At 39.0% G+C, this 21,434-nt stretch overlaps 1 protein-coding gene across 2 annotated transcripts in view; it reads right to left on the bottom strand.

Moving 5' to 3' along the window:
* The window catches only part of Kiaa1328 (KIAA1328 ortholog), a 287,235-nt gene that overhangs the window by 116,216 nt on the left and 149,585 nt on the right, over positions 1 to 21,434 (bottom strand). For both annotated transcript variants that reach the window (XM_032885880.1, XM_032885881.1), the window contains one exon: positions 20,451 to 20,534. In XM_032885880.1, the coding sequence (XP_032741771.1) occupies positions 20,451 to 20,534 (84 nt within the window). The remainder of the gene's footprint in view (positions 1 to 20,450; positions 20,535 to 21,434) is intronic.

The following is a 21,434-nucleotide window of genomic DNA, read 5'->3' on the forward strand; positions in this document are numbered from 1 at the left end:
ATAGTCTTTGACAGTGGTGTCAATGTTTTTTCTATATGTATCTTCTGTCCCTGAGATTTTCTCTTCAATCTCTTGAATTCTGTTGGTGATGCTTGCAGCTATGACTCTTGATCTCTTTCCTAGATTTTCTATCTCCAGGAAGATTCTGGGCAAATGTTTGCCTTTCTGCTTTTATTGTTTCTATTTCCATTATTAAATCCTGGAATGTTTTTGTTCAATTTCTTCACCTGTTTGGTTGTGTTTTCTTGTAAATCTTTAAAGGCTCTTTTTGTTTCCTCTTTAAGGGCTTCTACTTGTTTACACCTGTGTTGTCCTGGATTTCTTTAAGGGAGCTAATTATGTCCTTCTTAAAGTCCTCTATCATCATCATGAGATTTGATTTTAAATCCAAATCTTGCTTTTCCGGTGTGTTGGGATATCCAGTATTTGCTTTCTTGGGATAAAGGAACTCTGATGATGCCAAGTAGTTTTGGTTTCTGTGACTTAGGTTCCTGAGCTTGTCTCTCTCCATTAGGTTGTCTCTGGTGTTAGCTTATTTTGCTGTTTCTGACAGTGGCTTGACCCTCTGGTAAGCACTATTGTCAGCACTCCTGTAGACATTTTTTTCTGCCAGATCTGGGCACAGAGACCTGTGGTACCCAGTCAGCTCTGGGCATAGGCAGAAATTGGAAGGGTCCTGCCCCTGACTGCTCCTAGGTTCCTATGTCCAGAAGGCACTAGGCAGGTTCCTCTTGGTTCAGGAATGTGAGCAGAAGTAGTTGTTTCTCCTGAGCTCTCAGGATTGTCCGCAGTTCTGAGGGTCCAGCTCTCTCCCCCATGGGATTTGGGTACAGAGAGCTCTTGGACCGGTTCAGCTTCAGGTGCAGGCAGAAATGGGATGGGTCCTATTCCAGACTGCCAAAAATTTTTAAATATTAAAGTATAATTACACCATTTCCCTTATCTTTTTTCTTCCCTTAAACCCCTCCCATTTTTCTCTCTCTCAAATTCATGATCCTTTTTCTGTGTCATTGTTACATATATACATATCACACATATATATGTATATATGTGTGTATATATATTACACATGGATATATATGTACACATATATATCGTGAAATGTATTTATAGGTATGTACATGCAATGCATAGTATTATAGAGAAAACTATACTCTATATTTTACAAATATATGTGTGTATATATATATGTAATAATAACAAAACACACAAATTTATAAATAATACCTACTGAATCAATTTAGTATTGCTTTTGTATATAATTTCAAGGTTGACTGCCTGGTATTGAATAACCAAGGTAAGAGCTCATCCTCTATTTCTTCTACTTTCAGCAGTCTTTTTTTGATGCCTATCTTTGTATAGTGAGATCCATGGAGGTTCCCCCCTTTACATTAGCATGTCTATTGATAGACAAACCACATTTTATCTCTTACAGAGTGAATGCTGGAAATAGGATTAAACAGGATGCAGGTCTCTGGCCCTCACTTGAGCTGTCACATATGTAGTAGTTCCTTTATTGCCAAATAATAGTGTACTGTACTAATTACTACTTGAGTATATTCTTAGGGCACGCAGGTTTTTCCTAGTAAAAATAAAGGCACTACAAACATTCACGTAACTATAGGACCTGCCTTAAATTTCAGTCACATGGTAAAATAGAAAGCAGTCATGTCATAAGTACTAATAAAGCCATATTTAAAAATAAATCCCATTCCTTTTATTCTCAGTTCAAAATTTTGTGAAGGCTTTGAAAAAAGCTGATGCAAAAACATTTTTGAACTCAGGAGTTTGAGCCGCCTGTGCGACACGGTAAGATATGTCTTAATTCAAACACTTTTAATTCTCTAAATCAGGCTAGCAGGTTACATTAAGATGGATAATTCCTGTTTGTTCACAGAGAGTCACTAAGTGACTTTTCAAACACGCTTCCTGAGACTTTATAAGGAATTGTGTTCTAACTTGCTCTTCCTACAATCCGCATAATAGTTTTCTGGAACCTGATTGCCCATACAGCAATCACTGAGAGGCCATCACCAGGCTTTCTTGACTTCTTTTGAATCAAATAGGGTTAAACCATCTGTGACTGCGATTATTATATACAGGGACATGTAACATGAAAGGGTCAGTGAGGGTTTTCTAAGAGTCCTGAAGAGAGCGTGCTACAGACCCTGGTACCACACATTTAGAGGGCCAAGATCAGTACATACACCATCCCTAGCTTGCAGCCCCAGAAAGAGCCTAGGCAACACTGAGCAAGTAACTTTTACAGAAAATGAATAGCAATGCTGAAAATTTTTTGATTTTTGTTCTTGTTGTTGTTAGCAAGCACCACCCATTGAAGGTGTATGGTAATAGACATTTGGGTAGCAAAAGAAAATGCAGCATTGCAGTGAGCCGTATTGATTTTAGCCGCTTTGTGAATGCATAGCTCAAGGTGGCTACTTGACTCTGGGCTGCATGGCCACAGAGGTTTAACTTGAATTGACTGCCATACAGACTTGAGATTGTTGAACTAAGAGCCTCCCAGGAAGACCCTGGGAGCAATGACAGGATGTTTCAGCCTGAGCAAAAACACCGGATGTCCCTGAGCAGATTCTGAGAAGGGTTCGACCTTTTCAAAAAACATGTCCCCGGAAGACTGTTGCCTCTTTGTTATAGGAGGATATCTTGCAGTATAGTGATTCACCTTATATCCTTGGGCACTTCCCAAACTCCCCCACCCTAAGCTTCAGTTCCTGCTTCATTTCCTGCCTCAGAGCTTTAAATGCTGTACATTCCTCTCAATAAACGAGACCTTGACAACAGAACTCTTGCTTGGTCTCCTTCTTCTCTTCACCCCCATTTTGGCCCACAGGGAAAGCCTCTTCGGGACCCTGAATAACTGTCCCCAGCTGGGGACACAGCATTTTAGTAAGATTCAAACGAAACAAAACAAAACAAAACACGGAAAAGGCCCCATACATGGAGCAGCCAAGTTTCAGCTACAGAGTCATGGTTACTTGCCATTTGTATGGGTCATGGCCCAGCACTCATGTGAATCAGCCGCACAACTGTATGAAAACCCCAGAAGTGACTAAGGATACAGTGAGAGGTTTTAATCACCCCAGTGTGAAGGACCTAACTGAAGCTAACGCGCTTCTTTAATGTTAGTGACGTGGGCTCTGCAGAGATACTCCTTTACGTTTTTATCACATTCTGTTTGTTGCTACTGGCTTTACTGTGTAGCCACCGACTGAGTCACACTGAACCAGGAAGTTCTGGCATGTGAAGCTGGCCTCCTGAATTGTGATCTGTAAAAAGCCTTCTGTGTGCGTGCAGCATTCATCAGTCCTCACTGCCAGGTACGATGCCCCATTGCTTATTGGAGACGAGTGAAGAATGGGCAGAGTTGCTAAATACACAAATATAAATAACCTCTCAGCCATGGAAAACAGACTGTGACAGCGCGTTTGTCTGCTCCCTCAGTCATTAGACATGCGAGCTCCTCCTACACTGACTAAAGGTACAACAAACAGAATCAGAGGATCCTAACTATGGATCCTAAGGTTGCCCTCACCGTACATCTCACCACCATTAGCACATTCTCATGGTAGAAAGCAAGAACAACTTCCGTACTACTTTAAATGATCTAAACATGTTAAAGCTATTCACTAAAATTACTGACCAAGTATTGCAATAAAATATCGATTGGATGTCAACCACAGCAGGACACCTGTCACACTGATTGGCACAAACATTCCCAGTGCAGAGAGGACACTGGCTACTTTTCCCATCCTTGGCAGGATCAGCATTACTCAGGGTGCTTTCAAAACACACATCTATGGGTCTGTCTTTCAGCACTGTCATCTAGTAGCTGAGGAATAAATGTCTTTGGAATTCCCTATAAATTTATCTCAAAACACAGAATTTTAGGTTCCAGAGATCATGATGAAAGGGATTTGGTAACACAGACTAATTTAAATATGTGATGTGATGAGTAAACAATACTGGAATTTATTTGGTTAACTCAATCACTAAAATCTACAAACACATAAGGACTTGATTGAGAAAGTTCAGTGGAAATACATCTTTCCTCTTGTATTTACTCATAATACACTTACATTTTGAGTCATACTGGATGTTACCCTAATTCTGTTGTTTAAGTTGATCAAACTTGCTTGCCTTTATTTTTGTTATTCTGAACATTGCCTGTTTTTCTAAGAAGTTTCTTTTATTAGAGAATGGGATTTAGGAACCAGGGCTTGTATTCTAGGGGAATTCATTGCTACTGGTATCATCCTTCTAGACCTCCCTCTTTTGCAAATCTAGTAAGAACACACACACACACACACACACACACACACACACACACACAAACATGCACATACTTCCATATACACATACTAGTGATTAAATTGTTTCCCCTTATATGTATAATTACTTTTCCCCAGTGTACTATTTTAAGATAGAGGCCATTTTTAACCCAGCTCCATACAAGGATACATCCAAAAAACAAAACAAAAAACAAAAACAAAACAAAAAAACCATATATGGTGGACAGAAAGTTCTATCTTCTAAAATTGAGATAAGAGTAGATTTCTGATAAGAAGCTCAAGTTGACTAAGATACTATATAAACTGACTATATGTAATTCTTCTCCAAACCTGATACCTTCTTGGTTCAGTGTTATCCCTTTGCTTGTCTGTTATTTTGAACTGTAGCACTGTCATGATAGACAGTGGGCCATCAGTGTTAGTGGCCATACAGGATAGGCATATATATCTCAAAGGAACAACTATTCTGTCTAGATAAGACTCTTCCTTTGATGCGCACAGTGCTTCTGACAAAACTGCCACCATGGTCTTACGGGATGCCTTACCCACCATCCCAGCATTTCATACAGTGCTGTTCATACAGTGCTGCCTCTCACCATCCCCTAGAGAAGGGAAGTATGGTGAGTGCCCACACTCGAGTATCTGATCTGTGCTCAGTACGTCTCTCCATCACTGTGAAGCAGCTATCTCCAGAAAAAAGGAAAACGACCTTTGTGAAGACTCAGTTTCAGAGTGAGATAGGTAATTTGGAAATTAAACTAAGTTCTTTAGGATGCTCTAATCTTGTCCATGTATGGGCATTGGTTTTTGTCTATATCTAGACTCTGACGGTTAGGAAAGAAGGGCAGACACAGTAATGGCTCCATTCACTATCACTCCACTGATGCATTAGGAAAATTTTTGTTTCTCTCTCTAATAACCTTAAAAAGAAAGTTCTAGACTGCAAGAGAAACCACGAGAGAACATGGAGGTTGATGTTAAGTTTCCACTCTGTATTTATAGGTTGTTATGAATGTTCTTTAAGGGATGGATGTACCGGCTTTTTTATGTCTAGGGGGGGCAATTATATCAATTGGATCAGAAAAAAGTTCTTCTGTTAGAAAACAATAATTTGACAGAACTTCAAGTTGACATGACTACTTGGACAGTTTAGAAAACTCATACCTCTGAATTAACAGGAGAAGGAGGGAGTTACTATACTATCTGGGGTGGCTGATCATGATTACCAAGGGGGACATGGGTCCTTTCTATACAGGGGAGGAGCTTGCTTAAAGTATAGAGGCTCTGTTAGAATATCTGTTGGCACTATTACCCATGATGAAAGTTGATAGGAAGCTATAACCCACTTAAAGCAGGACCACAAATGGCCTGGGATCTTTGGGAATGAAGGTTTGGGTAGCCCTATCAAACAAACACTAAGATGGCTGTTTATGGCACCTATGGTAATGGAAGAAAGCATTTATAAATACTAGTTATGGTCAATATTAATTATAAATACTATTAACTTACAGAGATGAAGACTAATTTGGTTCTGAATATGTTAACATATGTTTATTGGCAAAATATTTTTGCTTCCTACTTTTTTCATAAACATTTATCATATAGCATTAGATATAGTAAAGTATTTACATCCTAACTTCTTAGTTATGAGGAAAAGAGGGAGTAAATATTCCCATTGCACTCTCTTGGGAAGAGGTCTGTATGAATTCAGTGGTTGCAGGGTAACTGGATAAGGAGGAGAAATGTTCACTTCACTATATTTAAAGGTTAACTATGGTTTAACGGTATGTGTGGCAACTTCACAAGGCACAGGCTGTGGTGTTTTCCATGTGTCATAATGACCAGGCCAAATCCTCAGTCAATGAAATCAAACCCTGAGAGTAGTTGTTTTTGTTGATCAAGGTAAGCTACAAATATAATTAAAGATGTGAAATACTAGGTAAGTTGGAAGGGACTAATTCCTATTCTTCAAAAGCTGAAAAGTGGAGGCAGAACTTTCCTGAAAAAGAAGAAATGTCTTCTGAGGTTGGCGGCTTTCTCTTGTTTCCCAGTTCCAGTCCCTTCCTGATATCCTGCATCACGGAGTTCAGACTACCAGGCCACCACCAGCCATGTAAGCAAACTTTGCAACATGTCTCACAATATATATTTTCTCTGATTCTGTTTCTCTGGTGAGCATGACACCAACAATAGAGCGTCTGTTCATCAGATAGGGCAAGCATCGGATTCAAGGTTAAGCAGTTAAGGCTTGCACACAATGTATGCTAAAGTAGAAAATGGCAAACAACAAAGCCGTGCAGAAGAGAACCAATCCTCACCACAGGGGCAATAGGGAGAGCACACAAGCTCAGGATAAAAACACAGGAGCAATAGGGAGAGCACACGAGCTCAGGATAAAAACACAGGGGCAATAGGGAGAGCACACGAGCTCAGTGTAAAAACACAGGAGCAATAGGGAGAGCACACGAGCTCAGTGTAAAAACACAGGAGCAATAGGGAGAGCACACGAGCTCAGTGTAAAAACACAGGAGCAATAGGGAGAGCACACGAGCTCAGTGTAAAAACACAGGAGCAATAGGGAGAGCACACGAGCTCAGTGTAAAAACACAATAGGGGGAGAGCACAAGCTCAGTAAAAACACAGGAGAATAGGGAGAGCACAGCAATAGGGAGAGCAATATGAGCTCAGTGTAAAACACAGGAGCTATAGGGAGAGCACACGAGCTCAGTGTAAAAACACAGGAGCTATAGGGAGAGCACACGAGCTCAGTGTAAAAACACAGGAGCAATAGGGAGAGCACATGAGCTCAGGATAAAAACTTCTCTGCAGGACTACAAAACATGAAGCACTGCACATGCAGTAGTGAGTTCTGAGACAGCATGTGCCTAGCTAGTGCAACGCACCCCAGGCTGAGAGAGATGCTTGATTCTCAAGTACTTTACGCACGCTTAGCAACAAGGTCATTAGTTTGGCAGCTCTGTGTCTAACATCTCTTCGCCTCTCCTAGGTATCCACAGAGTGCTTCCATAGATGCTTCCATAAATAATACCCCTTTAAAAGACAGAATGGGTGCGTTTACTGTTCTTTTACTTGTGCATTATGTGTTTATATGAACGTTCAGAATCTAAAAATTATATTTTTAACTATCCCAGGGCAGTTACAAAAAGCAAACTGAAGATACTGCTAATTAAAATTAAAATCTTTTATGGCATTAAAAAATTTTGCACTTTCATAGGGAACTCTGGGGACTTCTGAAAACAAGAATAAATAAATTGACTTACTAATCACTGTTCTTACCCTTGCTCCCTGTACACATTAGGAGGCACATGAATGTCGTATGTGCTAATGGGATGGTTGTTTGTAACATGATTTTTGGCTTCCATCTATTTTGCTTAGTGCTTATACTGTCCTCTTAATGCAAAGCATCTAATGAGTAAATATTTAAGTTGTATAAATAATAACAGCACAATATATTTATAGATTTCTTCATAGGAAAATGTAACTGCACACATTTTATCAGTTGACTCACAATACAGTAGACCATACCAGAAAAGGATCTGTAGTCCCCAGACTCTGGTACCTGCAAAGCCAGCTGTAGGTAGTGACACCTGTGAGGTGCTGCCAAGCTCAAGTCCATTGCCTTTTGATAGCTCCTGAGTGATAAAGTGATAAAGGTCCAGGATGCCACCTCTGCTCCTTATTGTAACAAGAACTTATATACCTTTCAGATTTCAGCAGGTCACAGAGTTATTATTTAAAAAGAAACCAAGTCCTCACCCATAATAAGTGCTAGGATGAGGTGTGCAAAAGGCTGAAGTAGCAATGAAACTTTCAATTTCCCAATCCCATTAATGCTGTCAGCTTGGAAGAAAATTATTTTTGAAAAGTATTTATGTACATACTTAGAGCATAGAACCACTGCTATTCATTCATTCATGCACACTGGTAAGTTGTAAATGTTTACATAATTTATTACTACTGCTTGTATTTAACTAGTCATAGCTACAGTATTTTTAGGAAACATCTCTGATTTATCCTCATACTCTGTAATCATATGAGCAAATGTAAGGCCCTGGGAAAGGCTATGAAGCTAAAACATCCACCATCTTGAAAAATCTGTGAGTTACCACATAAGGAAATAGCCCAGTAACTAACTGTGATACCATGTCCTGTAATGTACTAAGAGGACGGATCTGATTAAAAAGCATCTAGAGCCAAGAGATGACGATATGTCACATGAAGATACAGATTCTAAGCATAGGCAATGACTTGAGGTGGGTTGGGCGGGAGGCTTTCTTTTCCTATTTGAGTGTCTTCTATCTGAAAAGTAACAATAAATCATGTAGACACCGTGGCTGGGAAGGGCCTCCAGTGGCCTTTCCCTTCAGGGTAGTAGCCATCCTTTGAAAGCCAGTGTTTGGGGCAAGGGTGCAGGAAGGTGTCCCCATCTGAAGCACAGGAAGGTAGTTCTGCTGAAGAAGATACATAGACCTAGGTATGACAAGTACAGGCACCAGACCATGCTGGCCTTCTCCTTACTTCTTCCCATAAAAATGAGTACTACACTTATCATGAATTTATATATTTCAGTTGTTGGTTACACAAAATTTTAAATATTAAATTCCCAGGAACCATATAATCAATATCACAAACCCTATTGGAGAGTATCCATTCCTGTTCATGGTATCATGCTTATGGTATATAGAGGAACTGCAAACAGTTATCTTAGAAAATTCATTAAAAAGCCATTGCTAAACAGTGCAAATAGGTGCGCGTGTGCAGGACAGCCTTGCCAGGGGGTGGGGGGCAGGGAGGAGAGATTTATGTATTCTAAAGCAAAGCTTTGCCCCGCTTCTTCAGGTCTCAGTGACATTTAATTCACTTAGAATTTTGAACAGTACCAAAACGTGACACATTTTAAAATTTCAGAGTTTAGTTGCTTGAAGTGATGGTTCAGAGCAGTACAATAACCATCACAACCTAAGGTTACATCATTTCTGCCCACCCCAAAGAAACTTTACATTGATGTGCAGTTATTCCACATTTCCTCTCCCCAAATGGATCATCGCTGATTTACAACTTCCATCTATGGACTTGATCTTCAGGACATTTTGTGTAAATGGAATCATAGCAACCATGCTTTAGGTCCATGCACATTATACTATACAACAGGATCTGCTCCTCTCCAACGCCCTGTGCTCCACTGTGTGAACATATGAATTTGACTTTTCATGTATCAGCTGGACAACTTCAGTGCCTCCTCTTTTCAGTTGCCATGAGGAAACAGAGCTATGAGCGTTTTCACGGATATGTTATGTAGTGAAATTTCCAGACAATGGCGATTCAGTGTTTAACTGATGATTGTACAGTTATTAAAAACGTAAAGAATATTTGAAAATTGTAATGTGGTCCTAGAACAATACTGAAGAAAAAGAACTTGTTACAATTCAAAACAATTTGAGAGATGGGCAACAGGCCCCTGAGGCACTCTCTCCAGCATCTGTAACCATCATTCTACTCAGAGGTTCTGTGAAGTCAACTTTTTTAATGTCATACATATGAAGATGCTCAACAATGAAAACAGGCACAGACACCAAAGAATCAGAAGTCTGTGCCCACAAATAAGTCCACATATTTATAGTTAACTGATTTTTGAGTAAGGTGATAAGAAAGCATACTGGAGAAAAGACATTTTTATCAATAAATGGCATCACACATAAAAGAACAAACCAGATCCCCAATGCTTATTAGCTCCGTCTCAAATAGGTTGAAACCTAAATATAAGATTTGCAATAATGAAAACTGCTAGTAGGAACATAGGGTAAACCCATCTATTTATTTAATTTTTATTGGTTATTTTATTTATTTATATTTAAAATATTATCTCCCTTCTCAGTTTCCCTTCCACAAGCCTCCCCAACCCTTTCTCCGTCCTCTTGCTTCTATGAAGGTATCCCTCTACCCGCCCACCCACTCCTGCCCCAGCGCCCTAGCATTAGCCTACCCATGTGACCAAGGGGCTTCCCTCCCAGTGATGTCAGATATGGCCATCCTATGCTACATCTCGAGCTGGAGCCATGGGTGTTCCCTGTGTACTCTTTGGTTGCTGGTTTAGTCCCTGGGAGCTCTGGGGGTTCTGGTTGGTTGATATTGTTGTTCTTCCTATGGAGTTGAAAGCCTCTTCAGCTCCTTCAATAGGGTAAACTCTTAGGACAGACAAGGTTATAGGCACTGTTTTGTTTTTTGTTTTTTGTTTTTTTGACACATCCTATGTGTACCTAAAATAAAAAACCAGAGACAGGACAAACTAAAAACCATCTGTGCAGTAAAGGAAAGAAACATAAGGGTAAAGGGACACTATATAAAGTAAAAAGAGAGTATTTGTAACGTATATATCTCAAAGGCATCAATATAGCAAATTATAAAGAACTAAGAAACCAACAGAAAATTCCAGGTAGCCCGATAGTAAAAATGGGAATTATACCTAAGCAGACATTTTTCAAAAGACATTACAAATGGCAAATAGGTATATGAAAATAAAAGAAAACAAAGGAAAGAAAGGAAAATTGTAAGGAAAGGTAGAAGGACAGAAGAAGAGAGAAGAGAGAGGTGCCAGGCAGGGGTCTCCACCGTGTCTGTCAGTGTGCAACCTCTGTCACACACACACCTCCTTTCTCTTTGAGGTTCTCACAGGCAACTGTTTCCTAAGGCTGAGCTTACATTTCCCTCCCTTTTCCCCACAGATTAACACCTGCACTTATAAAAAGTGTAGCTCTAACACCCATGGCTTCAGATTGAAGTCTCTAACTTTGGTGTTTTGTAAGAGATCTAGTCCATTTCCTAGTCATCTATTTACAGCGAGCTTAGCCTGAGAAACCCCCTGCTTAACAGTCCAAGTGCTAACTATGGAAGAGACCCTTGTGAACAGGCAGGACACTCTCACTCAAGGCATTATCTTTAAAGCTGAAGCTAATTGATAAAAAGAGCAAAAGCCAGCACCCGTTCTTATACCAGTGATCTTCAGAATCATGTTAGTCATCCTTTTACTGATCACCCAGGTTCCAAAACTGGGAACTGACATCAAAACTTCTTCTAATCTAACCTCATGGACTAGTTTATTCTTTAGTTTAATCCTGGAGTTACAGAGAAACGCTCCGGCCCAGGTCTTCACACACAATGTCAATTTCTTCCTCAACCTAAGAGTCTCTCCAGTTCTCCCTGGCAGAGGAGGGAGAGGAGGTCCCTATTTCTGGATTTTCAATGTTCTATTTTATCTCTCAGGATTTAGCTCAAATTCTCTTTATAGATATGTATCTTTTATTTTCAATTCTTCTTTTTTTCCCCACGTGGAGAAATTTAATGAGAGAAGAAGAGTAGAAGAGGGGAGAAGTAAAGGCCGACCATGACCATGAGTATGTGGAGGGAAGGGGGGAGGGGAATGGGGAGAAAAGGGACAGAGGGGAAGAGAGCAAGAAAGCAGAGAAAAGCAAAGAGCTCAATGCTTCTTACATAGCCCTTACACTCTCAATATGTTATAAATATACATACATGTACACTATTATAAAACTTAATTAGAACTAATAATTTTAGAAGTTCTTTTATTTTTAAGAAACTACTTTATTAAAAAATCCTGCAAATAAATAAAATATCACACAGACAAAGTAATGAGCCCCAAGGTCTATACAACTTACTGACGTTGGATAGAGTAGGCATCAGCACTCAGAACAGAAATTGCGATGCTTTGCCTTGAATTTTACACTTTCAGCACCGAAAACATTTTATTCAACTATCCACCACCAAAGCAGACAGAAAGGCGTCTGTCCCTCAAGGAGAGAATTGAAACTAGGAAGACATGTAGCGGATTATCATCCCTTGCTCTCATCGATCCATCACTGAGTCCTCATCCTCCTCAGAGTCCTGAAGGCAAGAGCTCCCTACACTTCTGCTAGAACCAGCAGAGACATTTATTCATTAGCTGATGGAATCCGGCCCAGATCCCAGTACGCCAGGACAATGGTCTGAGCTACATTCCCAGCCCCTACTTAGTTTTTAAATAGATATTTAATAAAGCGTTTGGTTGAATATAGTAGATAATAAAGTTCGGTTAATAAAGAGCTTAGCATTCTATGAAGGTGCAAGAATGGTGAGAAAGTTACGAGACTACTTAATTAGAAACATCTACTTTATAAAGTCTTCTTTGTTCAGTCAATAAACAAACATCCAGGGATTAAATAATAAAAACAGCCTGTGTACAGTCACAGACACTGGTGAGTTAAGTCAGTCCCATCTTTCTGTGGTAATTGCCTTCCAAGGGCTTGGCTCAGCTGTGCCCTATGATTTGATCTCATTGTCATTAAGGCCTCGCATATTATTTATTTTCAGTCTATAGCGTTTATGCAGGAAGGCAGCGATGGAAGCTCCCTTGTCTGTAATTCTTCCCACAGATAATAGAAAATAAATTGCAATTAGATTTTGGTAATTGTATATAATTAACTCAAAATGAGCTGTTAATTATAAAAAAATATGTTTTTTAACTTTCTCATTATCTCATTTATTTTACTTCCAAATTCTTAATGCCTCACTTGAGTCAGTTTGATATTTTAAATACACAGAGTACTTTTAATACTCAGATAATTTAAATTTCCAAATAAACAAAATAAAGCTTACAATTAAATTCTATCTAGGGAGTTCTTTTATTAATGTCAAAGAGCTTTCGAGGTAGAAAGAAGGTCATTGTCATAATGGTTCATGGTTCTGTCTTCTTAAAGCAGCAGGCGTTCTAGCTCTAATGTTACACACAGGCTATGCAAACAGTACAACAATGTCCACTGACCCAGCTCTCCACTGTCTGGACAAAGGGAGGCAAAAACCACTTCCATCACCAAGTGAACCTAGGAGAACTTACTGCCTTTTTTTTTTTTTTTTTTTTTTTTTTTTTTTTTCGAGCTGGGGACCGACTTACTGCCTTTTTTATTTTTAAATTTCATTTTATATTTAAAAATTTGAGAGCTATTGAGTGAGAATTTTTGGCTTCCCAATGACTATTACATTGTCAAAGCTGTTACCAAAGCTATTTCTAATTCGTATATTAATACTTTAAGTCTATATTTTCATCATCATAGGCATACTAGGAAATAGTTTTCTGGGAAAAGGGTATATATACCCAACTTACAGTCATAGAGCATATACATTCTAAGTTCTGGAAACCCTGCTTAGACCTTGTCTATATCTTCACTGCAGCACAAACTGTCACAGCATCCATAGATGCAGCTGATCACCAGGCATGTCAAATTTCAGAAATCAAACATGGGAATTTGAATAGCTACAAACTTTCAGAAAAGAATTAGCAAGGTTGTATCAGCAATGGCTGCAATATCTGACAGAAACAACTCACGAGAGAAAGGTTTACTTTTGCTAATAGTTTCAGGTTCATGGATGTCAGAATGAATGCAGGAGAAAGTTTTACTTTCTCTTGACATTGTCATTGTACCTGACAGCAGACCAGGACTCACACAGCACTACAGGAACCAGAGGCCACACATAACCTTCAAAGAGCCACCTCTTGGTTACCTATTGCTGACACGTGGGTCCACTTCTTAAAGCCTGCCAAAAGGTGCTGGGAAAAGGGATCAAAGCACAAGTCTCTGGGGGCACATTTCAGATTCAAAACATATCAAATTTTCAAGTATAATTTGCAATAATAAATTTTTCAAAGTATCTTGTAAAAATAACTCTGGCACGACAACTTCATAATTTATCTGTTAAAAAAATACTAGAATACTGAATCTGTAAGTTTGGTTTTAGTAGGATGGCCGTTTTGTTACGTTAATCCTACTGATCCATGAGCATGCTACATTTTTTTAAATCAGAACAGCAGTATTCAGGTTTCCATAGGCCAAGGGCTCTTGAGTACCCTAGCACTGTCAGGGAGGGGTTACGTCTCAGGCAGTGGGCCTTAAGTCCAATCAGATATTGTCTGGCCTTGTGCACACTGCTACACTGATTTGAGGTTCTTGTGTTGTTTCCTGATTCCTTTCCCAGTCCGTATCTGCTATAATAGTTTCCTGGTGGAATTAATAAGGTCACTCACGTATACCTACAAGTAAAGAAACTTTGACTTCATCTCTTCTTGTCTGTGTAACTAACCAATATCTGATTTAAGACTCATTCATGAGATGGCACCCATCCCTGATACTGCTAGATTAGACAAGAACCTGAAATGAGATAGGTCAGGGACAAATGCGGGATCTAAATACTACCACTGTGGTAAAGGGATGTAGTGATAAAGATTCTTAATGACATTCTGCCCCTTCATCAGTCACCATCAGAGAAATTTCCTCCTTTCCTGCAGCAGATGGGAACAAAAACAAAGACCCACAGCCAGACAGTTTGCAAAGAATGAGGGACCTTCCTTTGGAACAGTCAGCTCTATGCCGGATGCCACCGTCAAATCCCTCCTTAGAGCTCAGAGAACTCTGTGGAAGAGAAGCCAACAAGAGTGTAAGAGCTGGAGGGAATTGAGGACAACAGGGGATCAAAAGGCCTTCAAGACACAACAGAGCTGGCATACAGGAACTCACAGAAATTGTGGCTGCATGTTAGGGGCCTGCATGGGTCTGTACCAGATCAGGGCCCTGGAGCTGAAAGGAGAAGTGGACATGCTCCCATCTCTAATCCAGAAGCCATCTTTAACCGGCAGCCACTTGCATACAAAAGCTTTGCTTTTCTCCTAGGGAGTCTCACTGGGAGAGCAAACCAGCTGGCAGTGGGTGGCCAATACAAAACGGCCCTCAGCACTCTTGGAGCTTCTTTGTCTTAATAATAAGTAAGGCCGATTCTTGTTATGTTATGTTTTGTTTTTATTTCTACTTTACATGTTTCTTTTCTTTCTTTTTTTTTATTTAAAGAATATATATCATAGCTTCCAGTTTGGATTTTATAGGATTCCCAAGTGTGCAAACATGTGTGTCCCTGCATTTATATTTTTTTGTGCTTTTACTTTTCTTGTTTGTTTGTTTTGGTCATATTCTGATTTGTTTTTAATTTACTATTATTATTATTATTATTATTATTATTATTATTATTATTATACCTGTTTTCTAACAAGAGACAGAAAGGCTGTGGATCAGGATGGAAGGGTAGGTAGAGAGGTACTGGGAGGAACTGGGAGAAGTAGTGGGAAGGGAAATGGTAGTCAGAATATAATGTATAAAAAGAAATATATTTCCAGTAAAAGAAAAGCAAATTAACAGAGCACAAGGATGCACGTTTCATCATGCTTGCCTATTACTGTGTGCAGTACTCAAGGACGTGAAATAACCGGAAAGTCTGGTGCTAGAAACTTACTAGGTCAGCTGCCTATATATCATGAACTATTACGGACTATAATAAATAATAAATTAGAATTTGTAGTAGTAGTAGTCTATTCATCCTTCAAAACTTTACCACAAAGTAAATGGAATAAATAAAATGAATCTATCCCTTTATAGTTTTAAGAGTCAGAAGTCTGGCAGAGTCTCACCCTAATAATGCACCAGTGTTAGCAGGGCTGTTTCCTTGCTCACTGTGGGTGCTATTTCATTAATGGCTGTCAGAGAAGGTCTCTTCTTACTCTTCTACTTGTATCACATGGCTTGAAGCCAGCAATGGCAGGTTAAGTCACTTTCATATATAATCTCTCATCTCCTTTTTATATTCTGTGTCTGAACCAGCACATAAAGGTTTTCCACTTTGAGAGACACCAATAATTAGACTGGGCCCATTAAGAGAATTCAGAGTACGCTTCCCATGCCAGGTTCTATCCTTTAATCATACCTGCAAACCTCTTTGCCAGGTGAAGCAACACATTAAAAGATTCCAGTTCATAAGCATGAACACCTTTTGGGAGCATCATTCTTTAAAAAATACTTTTATTGTATTTTTAATTACTTTTAAAAATTAAAAGTATTGTTGCATGTATGTACTATGTATGTATATATGCATGTATGCATGCATGCATATTCATTTAGAAAGGATGTGCATGCCACAGTGCGTGTGTGGAGGTCAGAAGACCACTTTCGTGGGTTAGTTCTTTCCTTCTACTTCACAGAGTCCCTGGGGTGGACCGCACTTCATCAGTCTTGGCAGCAAGCACCTTTATGAACAAGGCCATTTCACTAGTAGCTAATGGGGAGAATTATGCTGCTTACTATAGTTGTATATCTAAAACGTGATAATGAGTACTCTGTGGGGGGATCCAATGTGTTCAGATTGACTGAAATGTGTACATATGCTTGTGTCTATAAGCATATAGAAAGGCTTAGGACGGTACATATCAAGGTACCAGTGATTGACTCAACCGAAACAATCAGGATAGGGGTTCAGACATAAAACTAAAAAAGACTGGTATTTTCTTGATATGCCTATTTTATTTTTTATAAGTGTGTGTTTTACTATTTGTAAGATAAAAAGATATTTTAAAATTTTAATGAAAGTTAAAATATTTGAAGATTTTGATTTGAATTTTTGATAAGTTATGAAACAAAATATATATTAATATATAAAGCACATTGATTTATCAGAGGTAAAAATTATATAAGGTTACGTTTAGGTGATATGACTCCAGGTATCTTTTATTTTCTTGTTTAGACTTGCTAGCATTTAAAAATTTTTTTAAATGATACAGGTAAGCAATAAAGTGTATATATATATAATATTATATATAATGCCTATGAAAATATTATACATATACATTTTAAAGTCAAAAAGTAATAAAGAAGGCTGGGCATTGTGGCATACACCACCCTTAATGTCACCACTTGGGAGGCATAGGCAGGCTAACTTCTGTGAGTTTCTGGCCAGCCTTGTCTGCATAGTTAAGTTTCTTCAGGTCAGCCAAGGCTGCACAGAGAGACCCCTCCTCCAAAGAAAGTAATAAAAAGTTATTACATAGTGACTAACAACAGTAATGCCCCACATAAAAAGTAAATACAAAGTGCTAATGAATATAAACAAATGCTCATCTCATTTGAATATTGGGAAACTGCCAATTACAATAAGATTCTCTTTCCATTTATTAAGTTGCCAAGTGATGCTTAATTATTCAGATCAACATTAGAAAGCTAATTTCCTCGCCTGATTGAAAACATAACTCTGTCCCTTTCTGACGCTTCTCTGAGAGAACAGTTTGAATGAGAATGCACAGCCTTTCAACCTGTACAAATACGACAGTAGGTAAATGAGGTCCCAAAGTTCACAAGTCTGAAAAGCGGATATATGAGTTAAATTCAATTAGACAAAAAACCTGCTATGAGTGTGGAAGAAGGCAGGCTGAACCCTGCCAGACAACTCCTGAAAGGTTCAGGGCAGGCAGGAATCCAGCGACAGAGAAAGCTGCCCTTGACTCTCTGTTTCCATCTAGCGTTGAAGACTGGAGATTCACCTCCAGAGAGGTGGAAAAGGTGGAAAAATCAAAAGGCATAGACAAACAAGCAAATAAAGGCAGCTTCCCCATAGGCACAGTTCCACATGCTTCTAAATCGGGCACTGGGGAGGTAGAGATAGGTAGGTACATCACTGAGGCTCACTGGTCAGTCTGCTTGTCTTCACAGAGATGTGCTGTTTAAAAAATCAAGGGAAGAGGGAAGAGAGTCTGGAAGGAGATAGCGGGGAGGATGGGAGGGTTGAATGCATTACATGAAAACCTCAAAGAATTAATAAAAATGATGCACAAGGTTATCCTGCGGCTTCTACATGCATGCATACCCATGAACATGGATACAGGTATACATAAGAATGACTCTATAGTTGGGTGTCTAAAATCCTGTAGTGGGTAGAAAGCTGTACAGGCTGAAGAGGCAGCAGGCGAAAGCTGCGCAGTAATGCTAACGCCTTTCTTCCTTCACAGGCTCCCACACTGCCCGCTGGTAAGCTTTGGACCTTAAATGTTCTCCTGAGGGATTTCCTGTTGGTGGCAGTACCTTAGACCTTTAGGAGATGAACAAAGAGCACAGCATTGCAGATACACTTGTGAAGGAGATACTGGAACTTCAGTCCCTTTCTTTCTCTGCTTCCTAGCTACCACGAAGTAAACAACTTTGGTCTACCAAGTGTTCTCTTCGGCAATATTCTGACTTAACACAGACCCAGAAACAATAGAGCCAACCCACTAGACTGGAATCTCTGAAATAAAAAGAATCTTTTCATCCATTTGAGTTTCAAAATGTATTTTGTTATAGTAATAAAAATTTGACTAACAGCAGCCTAGCTCATAACATGCTCCCATCCAATTTCTCCAGCAAGCCATAAATTTATCCTCAGAACTGACTACCCTAGAGAAAAGACTTAAGGGCAGAAACGGGTAGGATTCCCCATAGCTTCTGCCTAACCACAGGGAACCCATGAGTTGACAAAACCTTGCTGATACACATCAAAAGCTTTTAATAGCTGTTTTCTAAGCTTTTGCTTACAAATAACACTGGCTTACTAGACATTTGTGGACAAAACAAACTTGAACTTGTTGAAAACAGAATAATGTACCAGGAACAGAAGCAGCTTCAAAGCCTACTATAAATATCTTCAGAGTTATGAGAAATATGACACGTATAAACCAAGAATGAGTGAATATTTTTTAAAGGCACATTTGAAGAAATAGTGGTTCTTTAGCATTAAAAATTATAGCAATAATAAAATTCAACAGAAGTACTGATAGATAAAACTCAGAAAGTGTCTTAGAAACTAGGAGGGAAAGAGGAATAGTAAAATAGAAGAAGAGAAAAAAAGGAAATAAAAGATGATTCCAAGAAAGTCAGAATCTGAATTTCAATTCAAGTTGCAGGAAGAGACCATACAAAAAGAGACCTGGAAGAAATACATTTCCTTCGACTGAAGAAAGTTTTCCAACTGCAGGAGTATACTGTTTATTCAGTATAAAATAGGTGTTTAAAAGTCTAGCTAATGTACAGTACCACCAATGTTTATGATAATTCACAGAAAGACAAGGTCCAAATTCTTTTCACAGAGAATGAATCACAAAAAGATTAGTAATCAAATTGTACCAATTTTAAAATGGCAGTAAATGTAAAACAGGTTAATAAATATTGGGGCATACAGTAACTATACAATAAATATTTGCTTATTAAACTAACACAGTTTTACAAAGTATTAAATGATACTAGAAAATAGTGAGTAAATAAAATTTTATATAAGCATAATCTTTATTACTCACTACAGAACACACAATAATTATGAAGAAAAAGAAAAAAGGGCTTAGAGATTGTCTCCAAGAGGTAGGATTGTGAATGATTTTTATTCTTTTCAATTTTTTCAAAATTGTATAATGAGAATGTATTTCTGCAGTTTTAGGTGGTCAAAGACAAAAATAAGAGCTGGGTATGTTCACATGCATGTCTTTAAGATTCAAACTTAAAGAACAAAGGCTGCCTTAGGCAAACACCAGGTGGAATTTAGGATAACACCCTGTTCCAGGAAATGAGCTACCGCCCTCAGCAGGAGTCCTTCACCACCCCCTCTGCAAGCCAAAGATACTTCCCCACCAAGGGCCTCCAAAGAATTCAAAGGACAATAGGCGGCCATCAATGAATTCAAAAGGTAGTAAATAGGCGGGGTTGGGGATTTAGCTCAGTGGTAGAGCGCGTGCCTAGCAATCGCAAGGCCCTGGGTTCGTCCTCAGCTCCAAAAAAAAAAAAAAAAAAAAAAAAAAAAGGTCCCCACCAATGAGAAATAACCAACTCATGCTGTAACCTGTAATTACCCAGAAAAAGTATAAAGGCCTTTGTTCTTCGCCTCTGTCCTGATTATAGAGTCACCCCAGTGTACTGGTTTATTAAACCTCTTGCTTATTGCATCAATCTCCATCTCCATATTTTCGTGAGTGGGACCTCCTGGATGTAGGGCTGATTGGGTCCTACATGACCTGTGTCCTCATAGAAGAGGCAGGAGAAACAGGGCACCAAGGCCAATCTTGGTCATATAGTGAGTTCAAGGTCAGCCTGAGACAGATGAGACCTTGCCTCAAAAATATCACCATTATAAACAGTTAAAAAATTTAATGATAAACAAAACACTGTAAGTTATTATCAAACAAATTCTAATATGTATGTCCTTAGTACTTTTGTCTTCTCCCACCCTCAGGTTTACCTTGGTCCAGAGTCACTTCCAGGTTTAGGAAAGTCTTTATCAGCAACCAGTTCTCGAGATCTAAACATAGCTTGAGTTCTTAACCTGTAAAAATAAATTTAAGAATTTCTAATCCTGAGGCACCTGATAGGCTGAATACTAATCCTTGGAAACCAGCTGAAGGCTGGGCTTCAGCTCTTCTTCCCCTCTTTATGTAATCTGGGACCCAAGCTCTGGGAACCATGACCATGGAACCTGATCCAGGCATGCCTGGAGGTTTGTCTTATGTGTTTCTGGATCCTGTCAAGTCACCAGTCAACATTAACTATCACAATTTTCATTACTGTCACAAAGCACCTGAGTAAACTAATGGAGGAAGGATTTCTTTGACTCCTGGCTTCTGAGGCTTCAGTTTATGGTAGGTTGGCTCTATTTTGGTGGGCATGAGGTAAGGCAAAGGACTATGGCAAAGGAGAGCTACTTACCTCAGGCCAGCATGGAAGCAGAGTGACAGGAAATACTTATCAAAAGCACACATGGGTGAGCTATTCCTCCAGAGGTCTGCCTTGCAGTTTTTACATGTCACAATAATGCCACGAATGATGACTTATCAAATGAGTTTTAATGGAAAACATCAACTCATTGATGGATTAGTGGATTATTCCATTGACTCAATTACTTGATTATACCAGTGCCCTCATGATTCAGTCACGTTCCTTAAACTACATCTCTGTACACTGCACTTGTGACCAAGCTTTCTACATGCAGGTCTTTGAGGAATTACTTCAAGTATGAGCCTTTCAAGTCACCATGGTCTAAATGAAGACTCTTATAACTCTCAAGTAGTGTTGAACCTATAAAACATAGACTTATGAGGTAAACCAACTCATACCGACACTTCACAAAGCTAGGAGATTAATGACCAATATATTTTCTTAGGCCATAGACATAAATAAACTGGGTGTCCTGGTTAATTTCTTTTGTCAGTTTGACATAAACTAGAGT

Source organism: Rattus rattus, chromosome 15 (genome assembly GCF_011064425.1).
Source record: "Rattus rattus isolate New Zealand chromosome 15, Rrattus_CSIRO_v1, whole genome shotgun sequence".
In the NCBI taxonomy this organism is placed as follows: domain Eukaryota; kingdom Metazoa; phylum Chordata; class Mammalia; order Rodentia; family Muridae; genus Rattus; species Rattus rattus.